At 37.6% G+C, this 21658-nt stretch overlaps 1 protein-coding gene across 22 annotated transcripts in view; it reads left to right on the plus strand.

The window, feature by feature from the left end:
• Positions 1-21658, plus strand: part of ABI3BP (ABI family member 3 binding protein) — a 183447-nt gene that overhangs the window by 94485 nt on the left and 67304 nt on the right. For 17 of the 22 annotated variants that reach the window (XM_058424358.1, XM_058424389.1, XM_058424398.1 and 14 more), the window contains 9 exons: positions 136-198; positions 1238-1333; positions 1655-1732; positions 6727-6807; positions 8088-8162; positions 10726-10791; positions 13991-14065; positions 15332-15391; positions 15759-15824. In XM_058424358.1, coding sequence (XP_058280341.1) covers positions 136-198; positions 1238-1333; positions 1655-1732; positions 6727-6807; positions 8088-8162; positions 10726-10791; positions 13991-14065; positions 15332-15391; positions 15759-15824 — 660 coding nt within the window. The remainder of the gene's footprint in view (positions 1-135; positions 199-1237; positions 1334-1654; positions 1733-6726; positions 6808-8087; positions 8163-10725; positions 10792-13990; positions 14066-15331; positions 15392-15758; positions 15825-21658) is intronic. The other 5 variants (XM_058424377.1, XM_058424406.1, XM_058424408.1 and 2 more) reach the window with 5 other exon arrangements.

Consider the following 21658-nt stretch of genomic DNA (forward strand, 5'->3'; position numbering starts at 1 on the left):
GTTTTTGGGTTTTTTGTTTGTTTGGTTGGTTTTTTGGTTTTTTGTGGGTTTTTTTGGTTGGTTGGTTTTCTGGGGTTTTGTTTTGTTTTGGTTTTTTTATTATTGGCTTCTAATATCCCTGTGTTGTCTCCACAGTTATCCAAAATCGGACACAGTCAAAAGCACCAGATAGTTCTTCCCTCCCAGGCGCAATATTAGGTGACTAGAAGATTTTTTTTAATTATTTCTCTTAAGCCCTGATTGAAACTTAGAATTGTGCAATTTATTTTAATTTTCTTGATCTTAGTAGTTTTTCCATGCATATCAAAGGGTATTTTGCAGCTGGTGCAGACAGTATTTGTTACATTCTGTGGTGGTACAGATGGTTCAAGAATGTTGTAGCTTAAGTGAAATAGATTAATTTCATGGTCATTGTATTTAAAAGAAGACACTGTCACTGTATAAGCCAAGGGGTTCTTTCGTACTTCAAATGAAGTTCTGTGGCAAAGATCTTGTTGAGATGAAGGATTATTCTTCCTGGGCTTTTAAGGTAGTACAGCCACATCACAACTACAGTCACAAACCTGATATATTAAATTACAGAAATCTTGCAATTGGAATTTGATGTTAGATCTGGGACATTACTGTTTCCCTCCAAGCCATTCAGTTACATGCTTTATGTTCTTGTAAGTATATGCAATACTGGCTTAGAACATAAAACCAAAGGAAAGTGTCATGTTGTGCACAGTGTGGTGAACTAGTGGTCTGCCTGAAATTGCCATGAAAGGCTCACTGCATCATGTACCTTGTGACCAATTTATTCCTGGATTAATTGTTTAGTCTCTTATAAATGGAAATATTTTCTATGGGTGCATAACTTTGGCTTAAGTTTTCTTTGTGTGAGTTTCAGTGTATTGATGTGAGTCAAGCACACTAACCCAGTCTGGTTTTGAGCCCACTTGGCCCACAAGACAGAATCTGTCCCAGTATCTGTGATGCTGCAGTATTCCAGGGCTGTGTTTTCCAGTGTTGAATGGTTTCCAACTCTGATAAATTGTGAAACGGTGGTGATAGAAGGAGTGGTGTAAAGGGGAAATACCGCCAAATGGGAGAGATCGTTACGGGACAGGGCAAACTCACTTCCCAGATATTCAGACTAAACTCCCAGTGGTTCAGTAGTAGTTGCTCGTGTATCTCAGAGAGGAGACTGTGTGGTTTCATGTTTTCTGGAATTAATGGCACACATCTTTCTCTGTAGTGCACCTTATTGTTCCAGGTCTCAATGAAAGTCAGCAGAAACTTCCTCCTCTCCTGACAATAGATGACATACCTCAAGCATCCAGGAAGAAACTGGGTAAGCAGAAATGCTACACAAATGAAAAATGCTGAAAACCATTTTGCACTGTGAAAATAATGATTCATAAGTCATTAGATCCTTGCTGTAAAATTTATTTTAAAGTATCTTTTAATGAACAAAACAAAACCAAAAATGCATGTGTTTAACATAGCTTGTAGTGATTGTGCAGTGGAAGTTCATTGGGTTCTAATGGTACTCAGCTGTCCACATTTATCCATGTTGGCTTACATAGTCAAACTAAAGTGGGACAGAAATAAATCTGTGGTAAAAAGGAGCAGATATATCTTCGTAATTACTCTCTAATGCCTGTTCTTTCAGCTAAGAATGAAACTGGAGTATGGCCTGCTGAATCCAAAACACCAGAAGTTCAAGAAATCTCCCCACAGTCCCTTCCAGGTAATGAAAATTCTGTTTTTAGAAACTCCGTGAAATATCTTTGCCAAATATATAAACTAAAATTAAACCCATCTTTGTGCTGCCTAATCTACAGTTAAAACAGCAGTTGGAAAACAGGAGGATAGTGGCTGAATTAGCATGGAGTGGTAATATGGATAAAAATCCAAATCTTATTTTGAACAGAAGTTTCAGGTGATATAGTTGTTAGGTTTTTTGAAAGTACTTAGAATTAGAACTGTATTTTGTGGCATGATGGATGCCTTGAAATTGTGAAAAATGGCAAAATGAGGCTTTCTGTGTAAGAGACAGACTACTTTATGAATTTGTATGACAAGTACAGTCATATATTTTAACATTTTTAGTTCAGTGAGGGGGGGATGATTGGAAAGAGCTGAATTGTTCAGAGTCAAATGATGAAGATTAACTTTTCTCCCACTTTACTGACCAACATTTCAAAATTGTTTAAGAGGGCATATGCCTATCTTCATTTTCTATAGTCTGGCTCTAATCCTATAACTGAGTCTGAAGTCTTGGCTCTGCTGTCACAAGAGACAATAGCTGGCCACTGCCCATTCTTTGCTGAAAGGAAGTAGGGATGCTTAAACAGTGGCAAGAATTTAAAGTTAAAAAGGAACTTGAGGAAACAGTGACCAAAGGTTTGCTTTGGTTTAGTTTAGACACATTATGTGCTCTTGATGGCATTACTCTATCTATCAAGTCTTTCCTGGCTGGATGAAGTGGTGTAGCATGTGATTTCTTTGACATCACACGGGCAGATACTGCCCTTAAATATGATTGTGTTTATTTTATTCCTTGAGCATATTTAAAAAAAATGCTACACATAACTTCATCATACTGTCTTAGTCTTAAAAATTAAAAAAAAAAACCCAACCAACCAAACAACAACAACAACAAAAATGACAAAAAAATCCTCCTGAAAAATACGTAGGTAATTTAAAAGGTGTAAAGAAATGCAGCAATGTCATGTAATCATTGACAACAATCTTTCAGACTGATCTATTTTTTTTTTTTCTTCTGTGAAGATGTTAGAACTTTATTTTCTACTCAATAGATAAGTATATTGGCCAAATTCTACTTTAAACCATTCCTTCCTTTCTGCAAAGCCTTCATATAGATGGCTCTTTTCTGTTCATCCTAAATATTAAGAGGGAAAAAAATTATGCCTCTTCACAAGAATTTATTATCAAAGGATGCGTTGAAAATGTGTGGGTCCTTTTTAGAAAGCTGTAAGAAGTCTTTTTAGGTTGTTTTTTTGGTTTGTTTTCTCTTACAGTTGAAGTTCTCCTGTGGAATTAAATTTTTTGACCATGTCACTAGATTATTTACCTTGTTTAAGTAACTGCTGGTTAAGAACTGGCAATCTGGAAGTATATTTTCTAGAACTTTGCCATTTTTCAGCCCTCATTTGCATTCATCTAAGCAAAATGTATCATTCCTTGTAGATGGAATGTGTTGGTCAGTCATCTAAGGAGTGTGAAAGGTTTCAGCTGGGAAGGAGAGCATTGGTTCATTCCATTTCCTTTCCTTTGTGTTCTGTAATCATATTTATGTACCAGCATGTAGAATTTCTAACCATGAACATTGTCATGTTTAGACACGGCGCAGAATTTGTGGACGTTTGTGGAGTTGAATAAAGTTTCATTGTAGTGGCAATAATTGGCAAGCACTGTCTTTGCTTGTAACAATTTAGTTACAATTTGATATAACTAAACACATTCTTATTGCTCTCACACCAATAGTTACAAAATATTTAGGATAATTTTTATTTTCCATTTCAAACTTGCTTTGTGATTTTGCTTCCGTGTCTTTTTTTCCTGTGGTGACCATTCCTTTCAGATATTATTTGTCAATCTCAGGACCAGTGCCGCATGTTAAACTAAGAGTATATCACACTCCATTATGGTTACAATATTTCAGTTAAAGAGAAAAAAAAAAAAAGGAAGTCAGGAGACAGGGAAATTAAAGTGAATCCTTTAAAAGAAAAATGTTCTTTGAGTGTAATTCTGTCTTGCCATGGAATATGGAAAAATAACTCTTCTGTCTTAAGCTAAAATGCTTAAGTATTCTTTTATGAGTGACTTAGGTGAGAGATCTGAGCACCAAGCTTTTGCAAGGGTTGCATTTAAGAGACAGTTTAGTATATAGACATAATTAGTTGAGTTTAGCAATAGAATCTAATTCATTATATTTCACTCAGACATTGCTTTTTGAAAAATCATACTGGATTCTTTGAGTAAGGCATAATAATTATTTGCTGTGGAAGGTTTAAGAACTGGTGCCAGACTGGCAAGAGAACAGTGATTTAGAAGGAGCTCTGTGCTGTAGCAGCTGTTGTGTCATCAGCCACGCTAGAAGGGAAGAAAGGAGCTCCAAGTATTTCAGCAAGCAGTCTATCTGAAAGGCTCTGCCTGCTGGGCTGCTCTTGTATTCCACTGGCTCTTTATCAAAGGGTGTGTTCTGTGATGTGACACAGTTTAATAACTTTTTTTCATGTATTTGTCCACCAGGCATCCCATCATTTTCTTAATTTCAATCCTCACCTCAGCATGCATTTCCATGGAAAGACTCGTTAGTAAGCTCTTTCAGTCTTTGTTTTTGCCAGGCTTGTTATAATATTTTCCACTCAGGTCTAATTTAGTTTTAACACAAATCTCTAGTGCTTTCCTCAATCTTTGAATTGTTGTCTAACATACCTCAAACTATTGCTATAACTTTCTCTGCTAAATGCTTCTTTCTATTAACTTCACTGGGAAATTGGAGCTCACCAGCCCTTAGAAACATGAGCACATTAGTTTGGGACATGAAAGGACTAATTGGGGAAAAAAAAAAAAAGCAAAAAAGCTAGTCATTTCTTCATGTGAGGGGTTATACTACAAATTTAATGAATTAGATTTGTGAAATATGCTTAAATAGGCTGGAAATTAAAAGTGCCGCCTGTGAATCCATTAACTAGGGTTAATGTTGAAATAGCTCCTTTGTTGCCGTGTCTCCCAAATTCTGTTCCTCCTGCCCTCCTTCTGCCCCCTGAAGAGTTTCCTTTGTGCTCACAGGGTATATGAGGAGTGAGATAAATGTTTTCAGCAGAATGTCTTAATTCCACTTGTAGATGAAAAGAGGGTCAAGAGAAATTAGAGGAAACAGTTTAAGAAGCATTGCCTAGGTGCATTCTTGCTGTATGCCACGCTGTGATGATAAAGTAACTTGGCTGTTAATGCTTTACTTTGTAGATAGCCTTGAACCAGAACAGCAAGCCTTGCTTGCCTGCTGCCCTGCAATAGTCAGAGGCATTTCTCTTTTCTCTAATTTAGCTTTCAGAGCCTAAACTTTCTTCTTCCTGTAGCTTCTTTTTAACAAAAATATCCGTCTTATTTTTATTACATCCCTACAATGTTTTGTGCAAAACTGCGAGCTTGGTTTCTTTTGTTCTAGTTTTAGGCATGTTTTATCTCGTTCAGCTTGCTCAGCTAAGACACATTTCATTTGAGTGTAAACCCTCTGACCTCTAAAAAAAGATCCAAAATGTCATGATTTCTGTATTTGTTAGTATTTTTTTTCCCCATTATTGCACCTAACCAATAAGAAATGTTAGATTTTGAACTGCTCTGAGGTACTGGTAGTTAGTTGCTGTTTCAGCGTTTCTTCCGAGTGAATTCTCTCCCACAAGTTTCATAGAGAGAACTTGCTCTGCCTTCTGTGGACAAGGAGCTGCTCCTTGCACTGATGGCAGTAACAGCACTGTAACTCACCTAGAAGCTGAATTGAGCCCTAACAAGGCAGCATCTCTAAAGGTTCCAGGTTGTGTGGCATTTACTCCAAACTAGAAAACAGTGTAATTAAATAGTGTAATTGTCATAACTGCATAACTGTATCCAAATCCCTCTATTTAGAATGTGGGAAACAGCACTTTTTTTTTTTTTTTTTTTCACTAAATGAAATAAGAAGCCTCTGAACCTCCATGATCGTTTCAAGGCTTGAAACATTAAGTAGATTGTGGAAAAAGCTTGGAGAGCATGCAGGAAAAAGAAAATTGTCTCCTAAAGTGTCTGAAAAAGAAAGTGATCTTTTATTAAATTAATACTAAAACTCAGTGCTGTATTGATGCCAACCATCAATATTAAAGATTTCTTCCAAATAGCAACATGTGCTAAACACTGTGCAGTTTGCTCTGTGGAGGGCATTAACGTGCTTGTGGCATTCAAGGCTGAAACCTTACCATTCTGTGTATCTATAAGCTTTGTCATTTTACAATCCTAGATGGCCCATTCTGAGTGCTGCATGACTGATTAAACACCTCTGGGATCTCCAGCAAGATGCAGAGGAAAGACGTGACCTTGATTTTCTTACTATTGGCATTAATTGTTATGTGAAACAGCAGGCAGGGTATAGGCATGCAATAGTATATTAAAATATGGCCAGCAATTCAGTTTAGGCACATTTAATGGGTGCTAAATTAACCTGCCTGTGTATTACTCTGAAAATGTAGAATTAGAAGAATGAATGGAAATCAAATACTAGTGTATAATTAGTAGAAAATTGAAAGAGCTGAGATATTACAGGTGAGTATTTATTATGTTCCTGAATTTTTTTATATTGGAAGGATTAAAAGCCACTCAGAATAACAGGGAAAATATTTGTATATACACTTTGTGATGAAATAGATCTTGTTTATAATCTATTATAATGAATTTAAGAGGCTGTAACAGAAGTACAGTGTGAATTTCTGACCTTAACTTTGCTGTTCATGACTTATATTTTATTTTGTTAATGTAAAACTACAGCAAAATAAATCCAAAACATCATATAGATTTCACATGTGAAAACAAAAGCAAATATTAATCATGATGGAGTTCAGCTGCTGTAGAGATCATTCTAATCATGTGATGTGAAATGGTGATAAGAAAAGCATCAGGCTTTGGGCAGTAGATCAAGAAAAGTTCAGAGGGGTTTTAAATTATATTAACTTTTTCTTCTAGCTCAGGCTGAGAAAACACATGGACCTGAAGATTTTAAATCAACGCCTAAACCCAAATTGGTGCAAACTCAGAACATACCGGGTAACTAATTTTGCTGCTTTTTACATTCTTTCTGCATTAAATGCTTTTTTTACCTCCAGCAGAATTTTCCTCTTTGTGTCGGCTCCAAAGGAAGTCCTGAATAAAATATTTTCGTTTCTTTTCTGATTCCAGTACTAATGCTGGGATGAATTGTAAAGCAGGATGCACCTAGCTCTGGCTGAACTGTGGCTTTTGATTATGTGATTCAGTTTGATTTTTCAAATTAATGCTTTCTGTCTATGTGATCTGCATGTTTGACATAACATAAAATTTTCATCTGTAAAATTGGCCTCAGTGATAGGATTGAAATAATTACCTTCTTGATTTTCTTCTGATTACAGGTTCATTTAGGTAACACCAACAGCAATGAATAAGAACAATTTTATATTGCATGTGATGGGATATAATTGTATTTGCCTTGAAGGAAAGAGAAGCTCTATTGATTGTTTCATTTTTTGTCTCAATGTTGTGTGATTAGCTTTGTGATTTGGTGTAACACCTATTTAGTTCTGGTATCAGATATCTAAATTCTCTAATGTTGAGTTTATTGCTTGTACTTTCTTCCCTGAGCCGTGCAAAATTATGAGGACAAATCTAAACTTGAGATTGTGTTTATTCTATTTTTTTAAAAAAACTTTGCTTAGATTTTTCTGAAGTGCAGCTGCCTGCATTCAGGAGGATGTATGATAAAGGGAAGGACCAGGAATGTTTGCAGGACTGAATGCAGATTTTCCCATGAAGAGGACTGCTAATGCTTCTCAAGAACTGCATTTTACACAGTCCTATTGATTCACATTAATGTCTTACTTGCATTTTTTTCTTTTTTCATTTAAATTTGACAGCAGATTTCCAGAATTTACCAAAGTGAAGCCATCAGTCAGTCTAATTTCGTTTTAACTTTTAATTAGCTTTTTTTAACCATACTCAACTTTTCTTGGTTTTGCTGTGTTTCAAAGATTAAAATAGGAAAACTAATCAAGATGGATCATTGCTTAATTTTTAACTAGGTGCTGGTAGCTACTGATAGATGTTCATTGTCAAACTCCCATGACTGATAGATCTTTGTTTCACAATTAGGGGAGAAAGGACTTCCTTCATATTCCATATACCTTTTTCAGTGACAATTTGTCTGGGTTTTTCTCTAGGTTGGAATTACTTTTTCTTTTTTATTAAATATCGTTGTTCTAAGGAGTGAGTGGTCCATAAGCCAAATATAAATCCATGTTGTGCCTTGTAGTATTCTTATTTAAGTAAAGTTTTGGTTATGTTTTTTATCCTAGCTTCTAACGAAATACAGCTACTTCCTTCTGGATCCAGAATCCCAGATGCTCCAAAAAGTCCATTGACAGAACTTGGTAATTACTTTCTTTGTAAATATGAGTAAACTTCAGTGAAAAATTATCTTCACAAAGCTTGCTCCAATGGGAGAACTAAAGTAATCAAACAGTAACACACAAACTTCTTATACTGTACCCTTTTTCTGGTGCTTGGTGCACCCTTTCATTGCCTAAGCCTGGTGCTCTGATGCTTGTGCTGGTGATGAGTGGGGACATTTCAGCAAGTTATGAGCATCTGAAGTCCTGTGCTGTTAAGAATATGATGTTTGTGTGGACACCTTCTTCCTCCTCCCTTCTTTCTTCCTTTCTGCTGCTGGGAGACAGCTCGGATGTGAGCTCACCATTTCTGTAGAGTAGGTATTATTTCTGTGTCCTTGTTGTTACTCTAAACTAATTTTTGTCCAGTTCCAAGTGTGCGGTTTTTGCAACTGACAGCTGTTGAGCTGTTGGTGGCAGGGGTGTCTGGTGCCAGCCCTCGTCCCATCTCTCACCATCTCGTGCCTCTTCTCCTCTGCATTGTACCCTGTGTCTCCCTTTCTCAAGACCTCTGATTCCTTAACAGGCCTGCATTTCCTGTGTCTGTGTTAGTTATAAATAGCTCATTCTACCAAAACTACTGCTGGTTGCTGCCTTCTGTATTAACAGCTTTACACTAGTTACCGGGAGGGCCCTTGAATCAGATTAATTTATATTTCAGTAAGCTTTAGTCAAGAAGTTATCATAGAATAGTGCTGGATTATTAGGACAGCATACTTTTGCTTAATGTAGTCTGACAAATTTTAAAATAATTTCCAGGAACACCTCTTAGTTCTTGAAATGCATATTTGAAGCTGATTCTCAAGAGCTTGAAAATAATCTTCACAATTTATTCTTAATTTGATAGGGGGTTTTTGACAGCTCTTTTCCAGATATGTTTATGGGGATGGGAGAGACATTTGTTTTCTCTGTAGTGAAGGACTTGGTTAAATACAATTAGAAGCAGCATTGGAAAGAGAGCGACACTATGATTTAAGAACCTATTTGTTATAAATGTAGCTGAAAACCTGAAAATTATTAGGGATGTGAAGTATTTTTTATTTCTGTAAAAGAAAGGGAATAATAATCTAATCCTGTTTGTCTCAGTGGTAAATGTGGAATAATAGCAACACTTGAGGAAAAAAATAAGTGTTTTATTCAACTATTTATTATGGTTTTGTTCTCATGTCCTCCATTCCCTTTGAATAGTTTCACTTGGCAAAAGTGGGATTTCAGTATGTGAGCCTAGGCCTGGCCGTTAGGTCAGAGGGAGCACCTGTGCTCTCCGTGAAGCCACCCTTGAAGTCAAAGATATCCTATGAGAGTCAAATCGTGGTTATACAGAGGAGTTTTCTCTGCACCGTGCCTCTGCATGCCTTGGTCACCTGCTGTCATAAAACCAGCAACGAAAGCAAATTTTATTTTATGAAGTTCAATTGCATCTGACCTGTATTCAGCCCTAGTTCCCCTGAAGAATTTTTTCTTTATTTTTTTATCTTGATTGTGCTAGAGGGAGATCTCTCCTTTGTTTTGTAAACTTCCTGTGTGGTCAGTATATTTTGAATTCAAATGTTTATGAAAAGATATCTTTGAACAAGCCTTCAATCTTCTGATGCCTTTGGGAGATCTCTTAGAGTTCTTACTGGATGTAAATGGATCTATGAAAGCTTTTGCCAAAAGCTGGAAATCATAGGGCTTTTGTTGGTAGTGTTTTCATCTCTATAAATATGGAATAGAATGATTCTCTTTGCAAGGGACCTACAACGATCATCGGGTCCAGCTGCTGAGTCCAACTATATCAGGATAGTAACCTGGGATCCATATTGTTAATGTGATAAGGTGGATTGAAAGTAAATGGGAAAGCAGATCCAATGTATGAAAAAAAGGCTGTTTGCTTTTTGGCACATATACATCTTTCCTGTACTGGAAATGAACCCTACACCTAATTATTTGAATGGGGGTTTTAACAGAAGGAAAAATTCATACTGACCAGTACACACAGTTGAGTAGGATCAGACCAGGACAGTGCAAAACCTGCACATGGTGGAAGCTTGTTCATGATGGCTTTTAGGTAAGAGTGCCTAATTCCATCTTGACTCCATTTTCATGAAAGCACACTTCAGGTTATCCATACTTCAAAGTGAAGAAACCAAAAGGTCTTTGTAATAATTCTCATTACAGAGAACAGATAGTAGGTGTAGTTTACTAACTTCAAACATGAAACTTCAACATTTCACTGATTTCACTGTACTACTATTACCTTTTGCTATTTCACCTTTAAAAATAGCTATATATATTGCAGTTGTGACTAGAGACCGGCAAGTGGTGTGAATATCAAATATTGGGTTCTAACTGCCTTGCTGTGAATAAAATCCTCTTAAGTAATAAGGATTCAGCTTGATTAGATTGGGTATGCTAAATTTGTGAATGGAGTAGAAATTAATGGAACAAAGAGACCTTCAAACAATAAAAACCCTTTTTAGTTAGAGTTGAAATTAGATTTTGTATCACTTGCAAGAAGAGTCTGTCTTGGAATGATAAAATTTTGTGTCGTGTTTGCTCTTAGCTACTCAGAGTCCAGCCTTGAAATCCATATCTCTACCTTCTGCAGAAACGAGAGAGATGGAAATGGGTAATTAGCAGATTAGTTCATTTTTTTTCCATTATCTTAGCATCATGTACATCTGCAAATATTAATCTTGGCTACCAACATTCACAGAGAGCTGCTTATTCACCATTCTTGTGTCTGTGTAACCACCTGAAAAATGTATTTGTTGTCAGCTTAAAAACTGCCTAAAGACAGTGTTGTCATATCTTGTTGTCATCTTATTTCTTTCAGTATAGCTGCAGCTCTTACCCAGAAAAATTAATAAGAGAGAATTCCTTGCTGGTAATGGTTCTTTCAAGCATGTGGCACTTGCATTTCAAGGCCAGAAACCTGTTTTTCCAGCCATCCCCTCCCCTTGTCGTGGCCATTGTCCCATGTCTCACTTGAGGTCATCTTGCTCAGCTTTGCGTTAGCATCGTCTGGAAATGCACAGCCTTCACTCAGCTGTTTGATGCTAACCCATCTAGTCACAGCTCTCTCAGCATTTTAAGCTTAGATTCTTTTTTCAGCCTTTGAGGAAAAACAGACTGTTCCTTTGGGATCCAAACCGTCTGGTACCATTGAAGTGCAACCAACCCGATCCGGTAATGGTTTCTCATGAGGTTAATGCTCCTGACAGCTGGGAATTTTTGGAGGAGACATAGTGCCCCTCATGAAATAGTTTGTTCAGTTGCACATAAGTGAAGAATAACTGTAGGTATGAAAGTGCTGCATCAAGTATCAGATCTCTTTATGACATTTTATGTCGAATACTGAACTAGTAGTTCAGGGGATTTCCCATGTTTGGCAACAGCATGTAATTCTTAGTTTTAAAATTAATTTAGACTCACTGTAAGTATCAAATTTAAATAGGACTGTCCACACCTGAATTTCATAAATAGAATATCCTGATTTGCTGAAGGATTCTGAGTTGTAAGAGGTGAATGGAAACTGAAGAAATTCCAACGTATTTTGAAACCAGCACTCTTCTTTTAGCCTTTCTGTATAAACATAGACATAATTCTGCCCAGATTTCTAAATTGGCACTATAAAAACCTATCACTGAAGATTCAGATGCTTTCTAGTTGGTCCTTACAGAATTTCTATTATGTGTTTCTCTTTTTTTATAGATGTTATTTGCCTGGGGCAACTGACAGTTTTCCAAAAGACGGAAAAAAAAATCATATGAGAGCCAGTTGGAAAGATTTCATTTCATTAGAATTCCAGTAGTGTAATGCCTGATGCATATGTTTTTGGAAGAAATTAATATTGAAGGAAATCCATTACTGAGGGGGAGATTGATTGCAACAGTCAACTGCTTACATGTCTGACAAAAGACAGTTTTTATGTTTCATTTGGTCCACTTCCTGTTTTTGTCATCCTTTTTCCTTCTCCAGTTTCAGCACCAGGATATCCTCCTCCTGATCCTAGAAAAAAATTCCATGCAGTCACAGTTTTGCTGCTTTTTATTCATAATTTTTTCTATTTTGAATAGCCTTGTATTTCTACTTTTTAACTCTATATTTCATCTTTTTGTGTGAGTCTGATAACAGTTTCGTCATAAAATGCATTATGCATTAATGTGTGTTTTTTGAAAATCATTTTCAAAATGTTCTGTGGAACATAATGTGTTAAATATTACCCAGAAGTTTTGTCAGCTTATGAAGGAATGTGATGTTTTTGCAGAAGGTTTCTTGTCACTTCAAAACAGTACAGCATTATTTTTGCTTTTATTTTCCAGCTTCACATGACTTTCTTTATGTTCTTTCTACTCCCGAAACTTTTACACCTTCAGAAATACAAGGCACTGGTAAATTATACTAATATTCTTTCAGAAGCATGGTGATGAGAAGTTTGTTGCTTCTTCCATGGCAGTGATTTCAGACAGCTATTGCATACTGCTTGCCTTGGGTGTTGCGCTACATCTTATTTTTTCAACTCCACTATCAGCGTCCTCATTCCTGTGATCAGGCAGAGCACAAGTTAAAAGCAAGTCTGCAACTAACTTGCAGAATAGTACAGTATTGATCAAAGAGGTGTGTCAGGAAAAGATTTAAATTTTGCAAGGCTTAAGGCTGTTCCAGTCAAGTAAAATACCATGCTTTTTAGAGATAAGAATTTATTTTGTTTCTTTCATCCTGTCAATTTTTCAAATACAGTTTGCTGTGATTTTTTTCTATGTAATGTTTTAAAATAAGTCAACACAGCTAAGGCCAGACCTTTCCAACTAAGCTATACTTTGATTTATATCTTTGGAATAGATTGTTTTTCCTGTAACCTTAGGTAGGTGAGGAGGCCCAAGTTAATATCTTCAACTAAGTAATTATGATGGTATTTGAAATAGACAAAGGAGGTTATTTTTAAAATAAATAAATAAAAATGATAAGTGCTTTGCAGAGTAGTGAAAAGTAAAATTTCCCTCCACCACATATTCCTTCTTAATTAACTAGCATGAAATTATTTCTCAGGTTTCGTTGTTTGGTTTGGGTTTTTTTTTTTTTTTTTAACAGCAGCTAGAGATATTACTGATTTGGAAATATTCATGCCTATAATTACTACAGAGCTTCAGCTGTTAGTATGGCATGGGGTAAAACTGATAAGTTGACTTTGTTGTAGTTTCAAAGATTTTTTTTTTTTTTAATCCTTGCTGCTATTTATAGAAGCTTTGCATTGCTCTAGTCAACATCACGGTAATTCATACACTTATTGCTGTTGTAAACTAGATTCTCATCTGCACTCATTATTCATCTTTGTAGATGGAGGATCAGAGGCAAAGAGGAGAGTTCCCTTTAGTTGGTTGTGTTTCATTTTCTCATTATTAAGATTCCCAGCTGTGGACCTGGCTTTCTTAGTTTTGGGATTTTTTTTTCCTGTGCTGAGAAAACTTAATTGCGAGAGGAAATAAAAATCTTACACATATTTCTGTGTAATGTTACTGTAAAAAGGCTGGCCCCCAACTATTTTCTGGATCCAGAGGTGTTTTCTTACTTTCTGCCATGCATTGTTTGCAAAGATTATGAGGTAATAATAAGAATTCTCATTAGTATGAATAATTAGGCCTCCTGGTTTCCACATTGGCTTCTACACCAGCCTAACAGTTCATGAGACAGAGTAATGCCCAGCTGACTCGTAAGCAATTTTCCCTGTGCTTCCATTCTAACACAGCAATGTCTGTATGCCAAGTCCTGATTTATTCAGGTAGCTCTGGCAATAAAAGCCTTTTAACACAAGACTATCTTTTCAGGTTTAGGTGAAAGGAAGCCTCTTTCTTCAAGATTCACAACAACTGGCATGCCAGAAATGCCACCAATCTCAGCTGGTAATATCTCTCTTTTCTGTAGTTCTCACATCTAAGGCAGTCTCTCAAAAAATGCAGCAAAGCTTTGCTAAATGGAGAGTTTATTCTAACTTGTTCGGCATAAAGCTGGAGAGACAGAAAATAGTTTCATCTGTTGCAACATTTGAGGCATTTGGAATGAGATATTGCAATGATATTTTACTTTTTTTAATGTTGGTAAACAATTAGCTTGTCTGGGTTTTCTTGTGACAGATTGTTTATATATATGGCTTTATATATATATGGAGGCCCACTGTTAGGAATGGTGAATAAGCGTTAACGTGTCAAATTTGTTGCTTTTGCACATTGGAAAAGCTCCACCGTGGGCAGAAAAAAGATTTATCTACTATTCTTAAGCAGATGCAAACACTTTGGTTAGTGAGTCGCTGAATGTTGCTAGAAAAGGATCAAGTCAAAGAGACCTGTACAGAAGGATTCCCATTTTCAAAGTATCAAAATATCCCAGAGGAATCGCTCAGCACTATTTCCTCCTTGCCACCAACTTCATCCAAGGGCATGTTTGTAAACTGTCACAAGTTTTGCCTGAAACTAAGCCCAAAGCAATGGGCAAATATACGCAGTGCTAGTGAGTACACATATTCCAGATTTTACACCCGTTTATGTATTAACTTGTGCATTCTCCCAGTGCAAAATTAGGATAACAGGGCATGAGGAGATCAGTAAAGAGACTTGGTCTTCAGTGTACAATGAGATGTGTAGTTGTACAAGTGTAAGTTGTAAAATGTGCTGAAATTCTGTGGAAATTTTTCCTTTTTTCACTTGTTTCCAAGTGTTTATCTACAGAGAGATAAAATCTCTACACTGTGTTTTATTAGTGCCAGGGACAGTAATTTCTGACCCAGAGAAGGAAGGATTTCATTGATTGTAGGGAAAAGTGAGATCAGATCTTGAATTTTAAAGACATAGATGTGATTCTTATTTGCCATGTTATCTCTGGAAGAACCGTTAGGATCTGCCAAGGAAATGTAAGGAGTGGTTTGGTGAATTGGATATTTTGGCATTTTTCTGTTGATGTGGAGCCATTTAGCTATTGAGCCTCAGGGAGTATTGGGTTAGTTGCAACCGCAGCAAGACACTTGGCCGTGGGTTTGAGTCGCAGGGTACTGCCAGGAAAGGGCACGTGTGGCCCTAAGTACAGACATTTAGGGTGTTGTGAGCTGGTGCTGCTTGTACTGCTGTGGCAAGGCTGAGTGGATATCTCAAGAGCGTTTTTGTGTCTGACCGTAGCAACCGAGAGACCAGACCTGGAATCCACCTTGTCTGCTTCACGGGAAACCACCAGGATGGGTAAATAGCCAGCGATTCCCTCCTTCCCTGCTTCCTATGGCAATGCTCTTCTCTGCAGCGATGAGCCTGGTCGGATGTGCTGGTGTCCCAAAGAGTGGGTCCGTGACGTGGCTGGCTCCTTATGGCTCCTTACTAAAATTATTCTACCTGCAAATTTCCTGTGGAGCCGTGTCTAGGTTTCCTCTCGTGCCTTGGCTGCCAATGCCAGTTGAGAGGCAGCTTTGTGCCACCGTGGGGAGTGCAGCTGTGCCACGGGAGCCTGGCCCAAGCAGGGCCACGTCCCCTTCTTTACAACTCTGCCTTGAAGTGGCCTGTGTGACAGCAGCCCGAGTGAGGACCTGAAGGTGGTTTCTATGTTTGATCTTAGCTCCTCGAAGACCAAGGCCGAAGTCCACCACTCCTTCCTCCCTGGCAACTCAACAAACTGTGATGGGTAACTAGCAACAGCCTTCTTTTCCCATTGTCTGCCATCTCTTTCACTTCCCATCACACCTGCCATGCCACCCCAAACCACCTGGCATCCTTGTCATCTTCCATGCAGAGGATGAAGACTTGTTGGTGCAGCTTGGCTGGTCAAAGCACTCGGCACACCGGTCCTGCAATTCTCTTGTTTGATCCCACGCTTTTTCCATGGCTGATGAGCATATTCTGCAGGAAGCATGTGACATTCTGCAGAGAGACCACATTGTTTCACCTGGCCTTCATCTCCATTCCCCTGCTTCTGTGTGTTTGAGTAGTTGCTCTTGCTTTCTCTGATGCATTCCGACATGATGATGTTCCTAAGAGGTGATCCCAGCTGGGCTGGCACAAGAAACTAGCACAGCAGTTCAGCTGCCCACCAGGCAGTCCTTGGGCAAGGCTGAACCTCCTGGTTGCCTCACCACTGACTTTCAAGGTGGCTGGTTTTCTTCTGCCCGTGCTTTTCCATTGCCATCACCTGGGAGTGGGAATGCTCTGCCCTGCTGCTGCTTTTGAGGCTGTGTTATGTTTTTTTTACATACACCTCGTTTCAGCTTTTGGTGAATATGAGGATGTTTCTTCATGGTTTAAGACACTGACAGCCTCTGGTGCTAACAATATTTCTTGCAGATCTGATGACCATGCAAGGCAGCAATTTCCCAAGTGATATTGTTGTGCTTTTAGCCAACCTATTATTTCCCTTGGGCCTATATTGGGATAAACCTTCAGTGTAAACATGAATGGGGCCATATGTGCAAACCGTATTTAGTTCAGGCATTGCCTGTGGCACTTGGCAACATTGGTGGAGATGCTTGTGGCAGCAGCTTCTTTCACCCTGGCAGGTGTGCAAGACCAGTCCCATGTGCTTGCAGTCTTTTGTGGCCCAAAGTATTGTGTGAGCAGGCTGGTGTGCCTAAAATCTGAAGTTGAGTGCAAGTTAAAAATGTAATGAACAGCCAACAAAATGTTGGCACTTTCGTCTGGAGCAGTCTTGCTTTCATATCAACTGAGATATTTCACACTCTTCACGATCTTTTCCAGGGAGTTTATGTTCCCTGCTTTGAATTATTTCAAGTAATTCTCTGAGGTTTCTTGTTTTTACAGTGGAGAAATCAGATACTTGTAATTATAACAAGGCATATAAATTGAGCTGGGCTAAGGATATTCATTTCTGTTTCCCTGCCTGGTGATGTTGTCTGAATCACTTTTTATGTTCTTTTATTTTTGCCAAATTTTTAAACTGGATTTTTTCCAGTGTCTTCATCTCATAAATTTGCTTTCTCCTTGACTCCCCTTGGCTGATGTTCTTGTACTTTTTCAATCCTACATTCCTTCTAGCCACATGGGATTTTTTTTCCATATTCCTTGTGCCATTTTGTGTAATATTTTGCATTGTATTTGTGTGGTTTTATGCATCTTTGCATATTGACCTCTTTCTTTTTAAAATTCTACTAATTTTGCAGAATATATATTTTCTGTTCTTTACTATTTGTATAACAATATTAGTATAACTCTAAACCATTGAATCCACGGTTGCAGGTGATGCCATGGCATGATAGTTCATGTATTTTTTTAAATAATAAGCCATTATTTTTTCCAGCTTCACATTATTTTCTTCATGTTACTTCCACTCCCCAAACTTCTACGTCTGCAAAAATGTCAGAGCGAGAGACTGGTAAATGGCATTTATTTTATTACCTATCCTTGATTTTTCTTGGTATTCAAGTGGTATGATTCTAAAGTCTGTTATACATCCTGTATTCTGAGTGTTGCCTCCAGTGGTACTTCATTTGTTCATTATACCTTCATGTTATTTGTAATAATTAGCAGTGTATAATTAGCAGTTCTAGCCTCAAGTAAGGTATCCTGATACCACCTGGCTCTCCCAGGCTAGTGTTGCATTACTGAAGGGTTCCAATATGGTCAGTGGGGCAGAATTTCACACTTAGAAGAAAACTCTCCAGCTTTGATGAATTTGGGGATATCAGCATAACAGTTACCCTTTGCAGGGGGAATGTTTTTCTTTACCTAGTAGATACCTTTTAAAGAGATTGATTGGTTGGACTTTGTTTTCCTGTCATAACTTTTTAAAGTAGTCTCTAATATTTAAAAGGCTGCTGCAGTACAGAATTTTGGTGCTAAAAGTTATTTTTACACTTCTGCTAATAATTTATTATTTCCCTCCTTGTATTCATGAAGAATATAGGTTTTTAGGCACAATTTATGCATCTATATTTGAGCATGAGATTTTCCCAGAATGTAGCCATGAAAAGTAGTGGAAGGTTGCTGTGAGGTTCTCATCCTTGGTCCTGTTCACGCCAGCATGATTTAACAAGAGACATTTTAATACATCAGTGTATCAAACATCACTCTCTTTCTGGGGACCAGTCAAATGGAATCGACACAGTTTGTTGTCTGAAGATTAGCTACTTACAACATATATACACTATCTGTGTTTTCTCTAGTCTTATTTAGTTACAGTTTGGTCAGTGTTCTGTTAACTTCTCTTCACAGATAAATTTGGAAAAGCTTTTATCTGTTGCAGACTTCACACTAAACACAAACATGATACAGCTGTACTAATACTCAGTGGGTGGTGCTGACAGCTATCTTGCTTCTGCATGGATGCAAGATTTTTGTTTTCTTTTGAAGTTGAGAACTCTATTTATCCAAGGTCATTTCTATCTTCATTAGACTGAAAACTTTTAGCAGTTTGCCAGGTGTGACTTTGCTGTTGTCTACAGCGTTGTTCTCACCAAGTTACCACAGCCTTCTCTCTTGATTTAAAGAGCTGGGCTACTTAGATTACTTGGCCTTACCCTTTAATAAATCATGAGTGTTCTTAACATTAAGAGTACCCACCCTTCATTTTTTCATATAATGCCACTGATGGAAATGCTTCTTTTATGCTCTAGGCTGCATTACTTCTCTAATGGAAATGATGGTCTCAGGGGCTGATAGAATCTGTGGTTTGTTTTTATTTTAATTTGTGTTTTTATTAATGTATTGTCAGAAAAACATAAAAATATTTTTAAGCCATTTTCTGGCAAAGGATGGTCTGTCTTAACAATCCTGCTTCTATCAAAGTAGCTTTATGCCAGTTGCAGGGAAAATCTGATTCTTGGCCGAAATAGGAAATTGTAGGAAAAGGTTTTGATACCACCTGTGTGAAAATTGTGTGCATGCTGTATCAAAATAATATTGGGCATTTGCAACTCCTTATTTAAAAGACTTGTCCAGCACATCCAAACTATAGGGTAGGGGAGAAGGGGGTTGCTGTCAGCTGTTGCTATTGGATAGAACTTTAAAATCAGATGCAGACAGCTGGCCTAGTAGCTAATACCTAAAATTAGATGCTACGTATCCAAAACAAAATTACCCCATGAGACAAAAATTGAGTAGGCTACTGCAAATATCAGTTAGAAGGGTGTATACAAGAAATCTAAAATAAATTTGTGTCCCATGGACCTGCTAAGGGCTGCAGATCACCTTACCTAAGGGCTGATTTCACTTACTGTTTCAAGATTATCTTCATATTTGATCTTAGCTACCTGGGGATCAGGCCTGAAAATCACACCTCATCCCTCCATGGAAACCAGAGGGAGCATGATGGGTAAATAGCTTATAATTCCGTTAGCTTTTCCATGGCTTGCCATCCCTTCCAAGCAGCTGTGGAGAGTGCCAAGTTTCATTCAGACACACTGCTTTGAAGACTGCTTGATGCTGGGCTTTCTCCCCACACTCCACCCCCGCCCCTCAACTCAGCCGTTTCTGTGCATTTTAAGCTGGAAAATAATTCCCTACAGTGACTGAATAACAATTCACAAATAGACCTCTGCTGACTTATGTTGCCTCTAGGTTTCTTCTGGTAGCTGCAGTTTTCTTTCAAAGAATAAGTACTTTAAAAAAGAAGCCAATGAGAAGAAGATTGCCTCACATGAGCTACTGGAATTGGCCCTCCTTCATTTCACGCCAGCTTCAGTGTTCATTTAACACCTCATTTCTCAGTCGGTCTTTACAGCTGCTGTCACCTTGCTTGATCTCACATCAGTGTTGTCTTGAACTGACCAACAGCTACTGGCCAAATACTGTGGATCTGAAGCCAGTTCTAATTTTAACTCCAGATTTTTTTTCAGCTTTTGATGAAAATCAGCACATTTCTTCAAGATCTGAAACATCTGGCATCAAAGAAATGCCACCAGCTGTACCTGGTAATACTTGAAAAATGTAATTTTAAATAGAAATTACCCCAGAGATTTTAATTTAAAAAATGGTATATTGTTAGTTAAGTTTAATATGACTCAAAATAACTTCGGAAGTGTCATAATTGAGTTGCTCTGTCAAATACCAGACTAATTTAGGAAATTCTGCATGAAATAGTAAACATTCTCTTCTAATTTTGGCCTGTATTCCTGGTATATTTACAAATCTGTATTGCTGTGTTTGGTGTTAATAGGCATGTCTTATTACATGGAGTTCTCTTTTTAAGTTACAATACTGCAGAGGAGCAGAGTGAAAGGCAATATAAGTTTTGTTTAAATCCCTGAATCAAACCATTCTAAGTTGACACTGTTGAGTAAGCCCTATAAAAATAGCAGGAACAATAGCAATGAACTTACAGGGTTCAAAATAGGGGAGAATAGACCCTTAAATACTTTAATTTGAATATATTTAAAGCAGTGATTAAGTCAGACATTTTCCAGTGAGAAAGGGAGACTGCATAGGCAGGAGACTAATAAAAACAAAAGTGTGCAATGGTGCGTGTATTGTTATGTTGCTTGAGTGCAACTTTGTAAAAAGAAGGCACAAAATTGTAATTAGAGAAAACATTTGCAACAAATTGCTCTTGATCAGACACTTCTGTAGTAGATTTGAGGCTTCCAAACACCCTTGAAACCTGTTATACCAGACCCCAGTGAAATTGAACTGGTGGATTGATGGTATTTTATTGACATTTAAATTAATTATGCCTAATAATATGTTATAATCTATATAGTTTCCCTGTTCTTCCTCATCTACACTTATCCTTTAGACTTCTTCTACTTCCTCAATTCATAAAATAAACTAATTTACCAATACCTTACAAAATGGGACCCTGAACAAATGCAGTTATATCAGTGCTCAAGGTTCTGTTTCGTTTAGTGTCCCTGCAAGAAAGAAATATTTAATTTCTATTCAATAATGACCGTTTCCTCCAAAGTCTGTTTCAAATTGTTACCAAAAAGTAGTTTAGGTTTAACTTTCATCGCATCGCCACTTGCTGCCTTTTTTCTGCTGTGAACACTTCTTCTAAGTCTAAATAGCCAGCCTGGTAAAGGACAGTTTTGTATCTGTTGCTTCTCAATCAGCAGCTAGAAAACACTTTTGGTACAAAGTGCAAAAAGATTGATCTTTTGCACCACTTGTATGAATGTCTTCTTTCAGTTGGTGTAACTTAATCTCCAGAAAGTGTAGAGGAAGATTCGTAGGAAGTCCATCTAACATCAGATACTGGATCTTCTTGTCACCATATTGGGCAGCATGTCTTTCTCTTTATTCACATAATACAGAAAGGACTTTGCAGTGTCCAGTATCTCGCTTGTGTTAGCAGTGACATCATCTTGAACAACACAGCCTGTGTGTTTGCTGTCCCAGCAACAGTCAGATTCCAGCACTTTGAATCCAGATTTTCTGTACAGCTCTTAATGAAACACAGGCAGTTTCACAATTCCCATCTAAAGCATCTGGAGTCACAGAAATACCATCAGCTCAGTCTGATATTGACACTTTTTACAAAGTGAGCATTCTTGAATTATCAGAAAGGTTCCC

This window comes from Hirundo rustica, chromosome 2 (genome assembly GCF_015227805.2).
Source record: "Hirundo rustica isolate bHirRus1 chromosome 2, bHirRus1.pri.v3, whole genome shotgun sequence".
In the NCBI taxonomy this organism is placed as follows: Eukaryota; Metazoa; Chordata; class Aves; order Passeriformes; family Hirundinidae; genus Hirundo; species Hirundo rustica.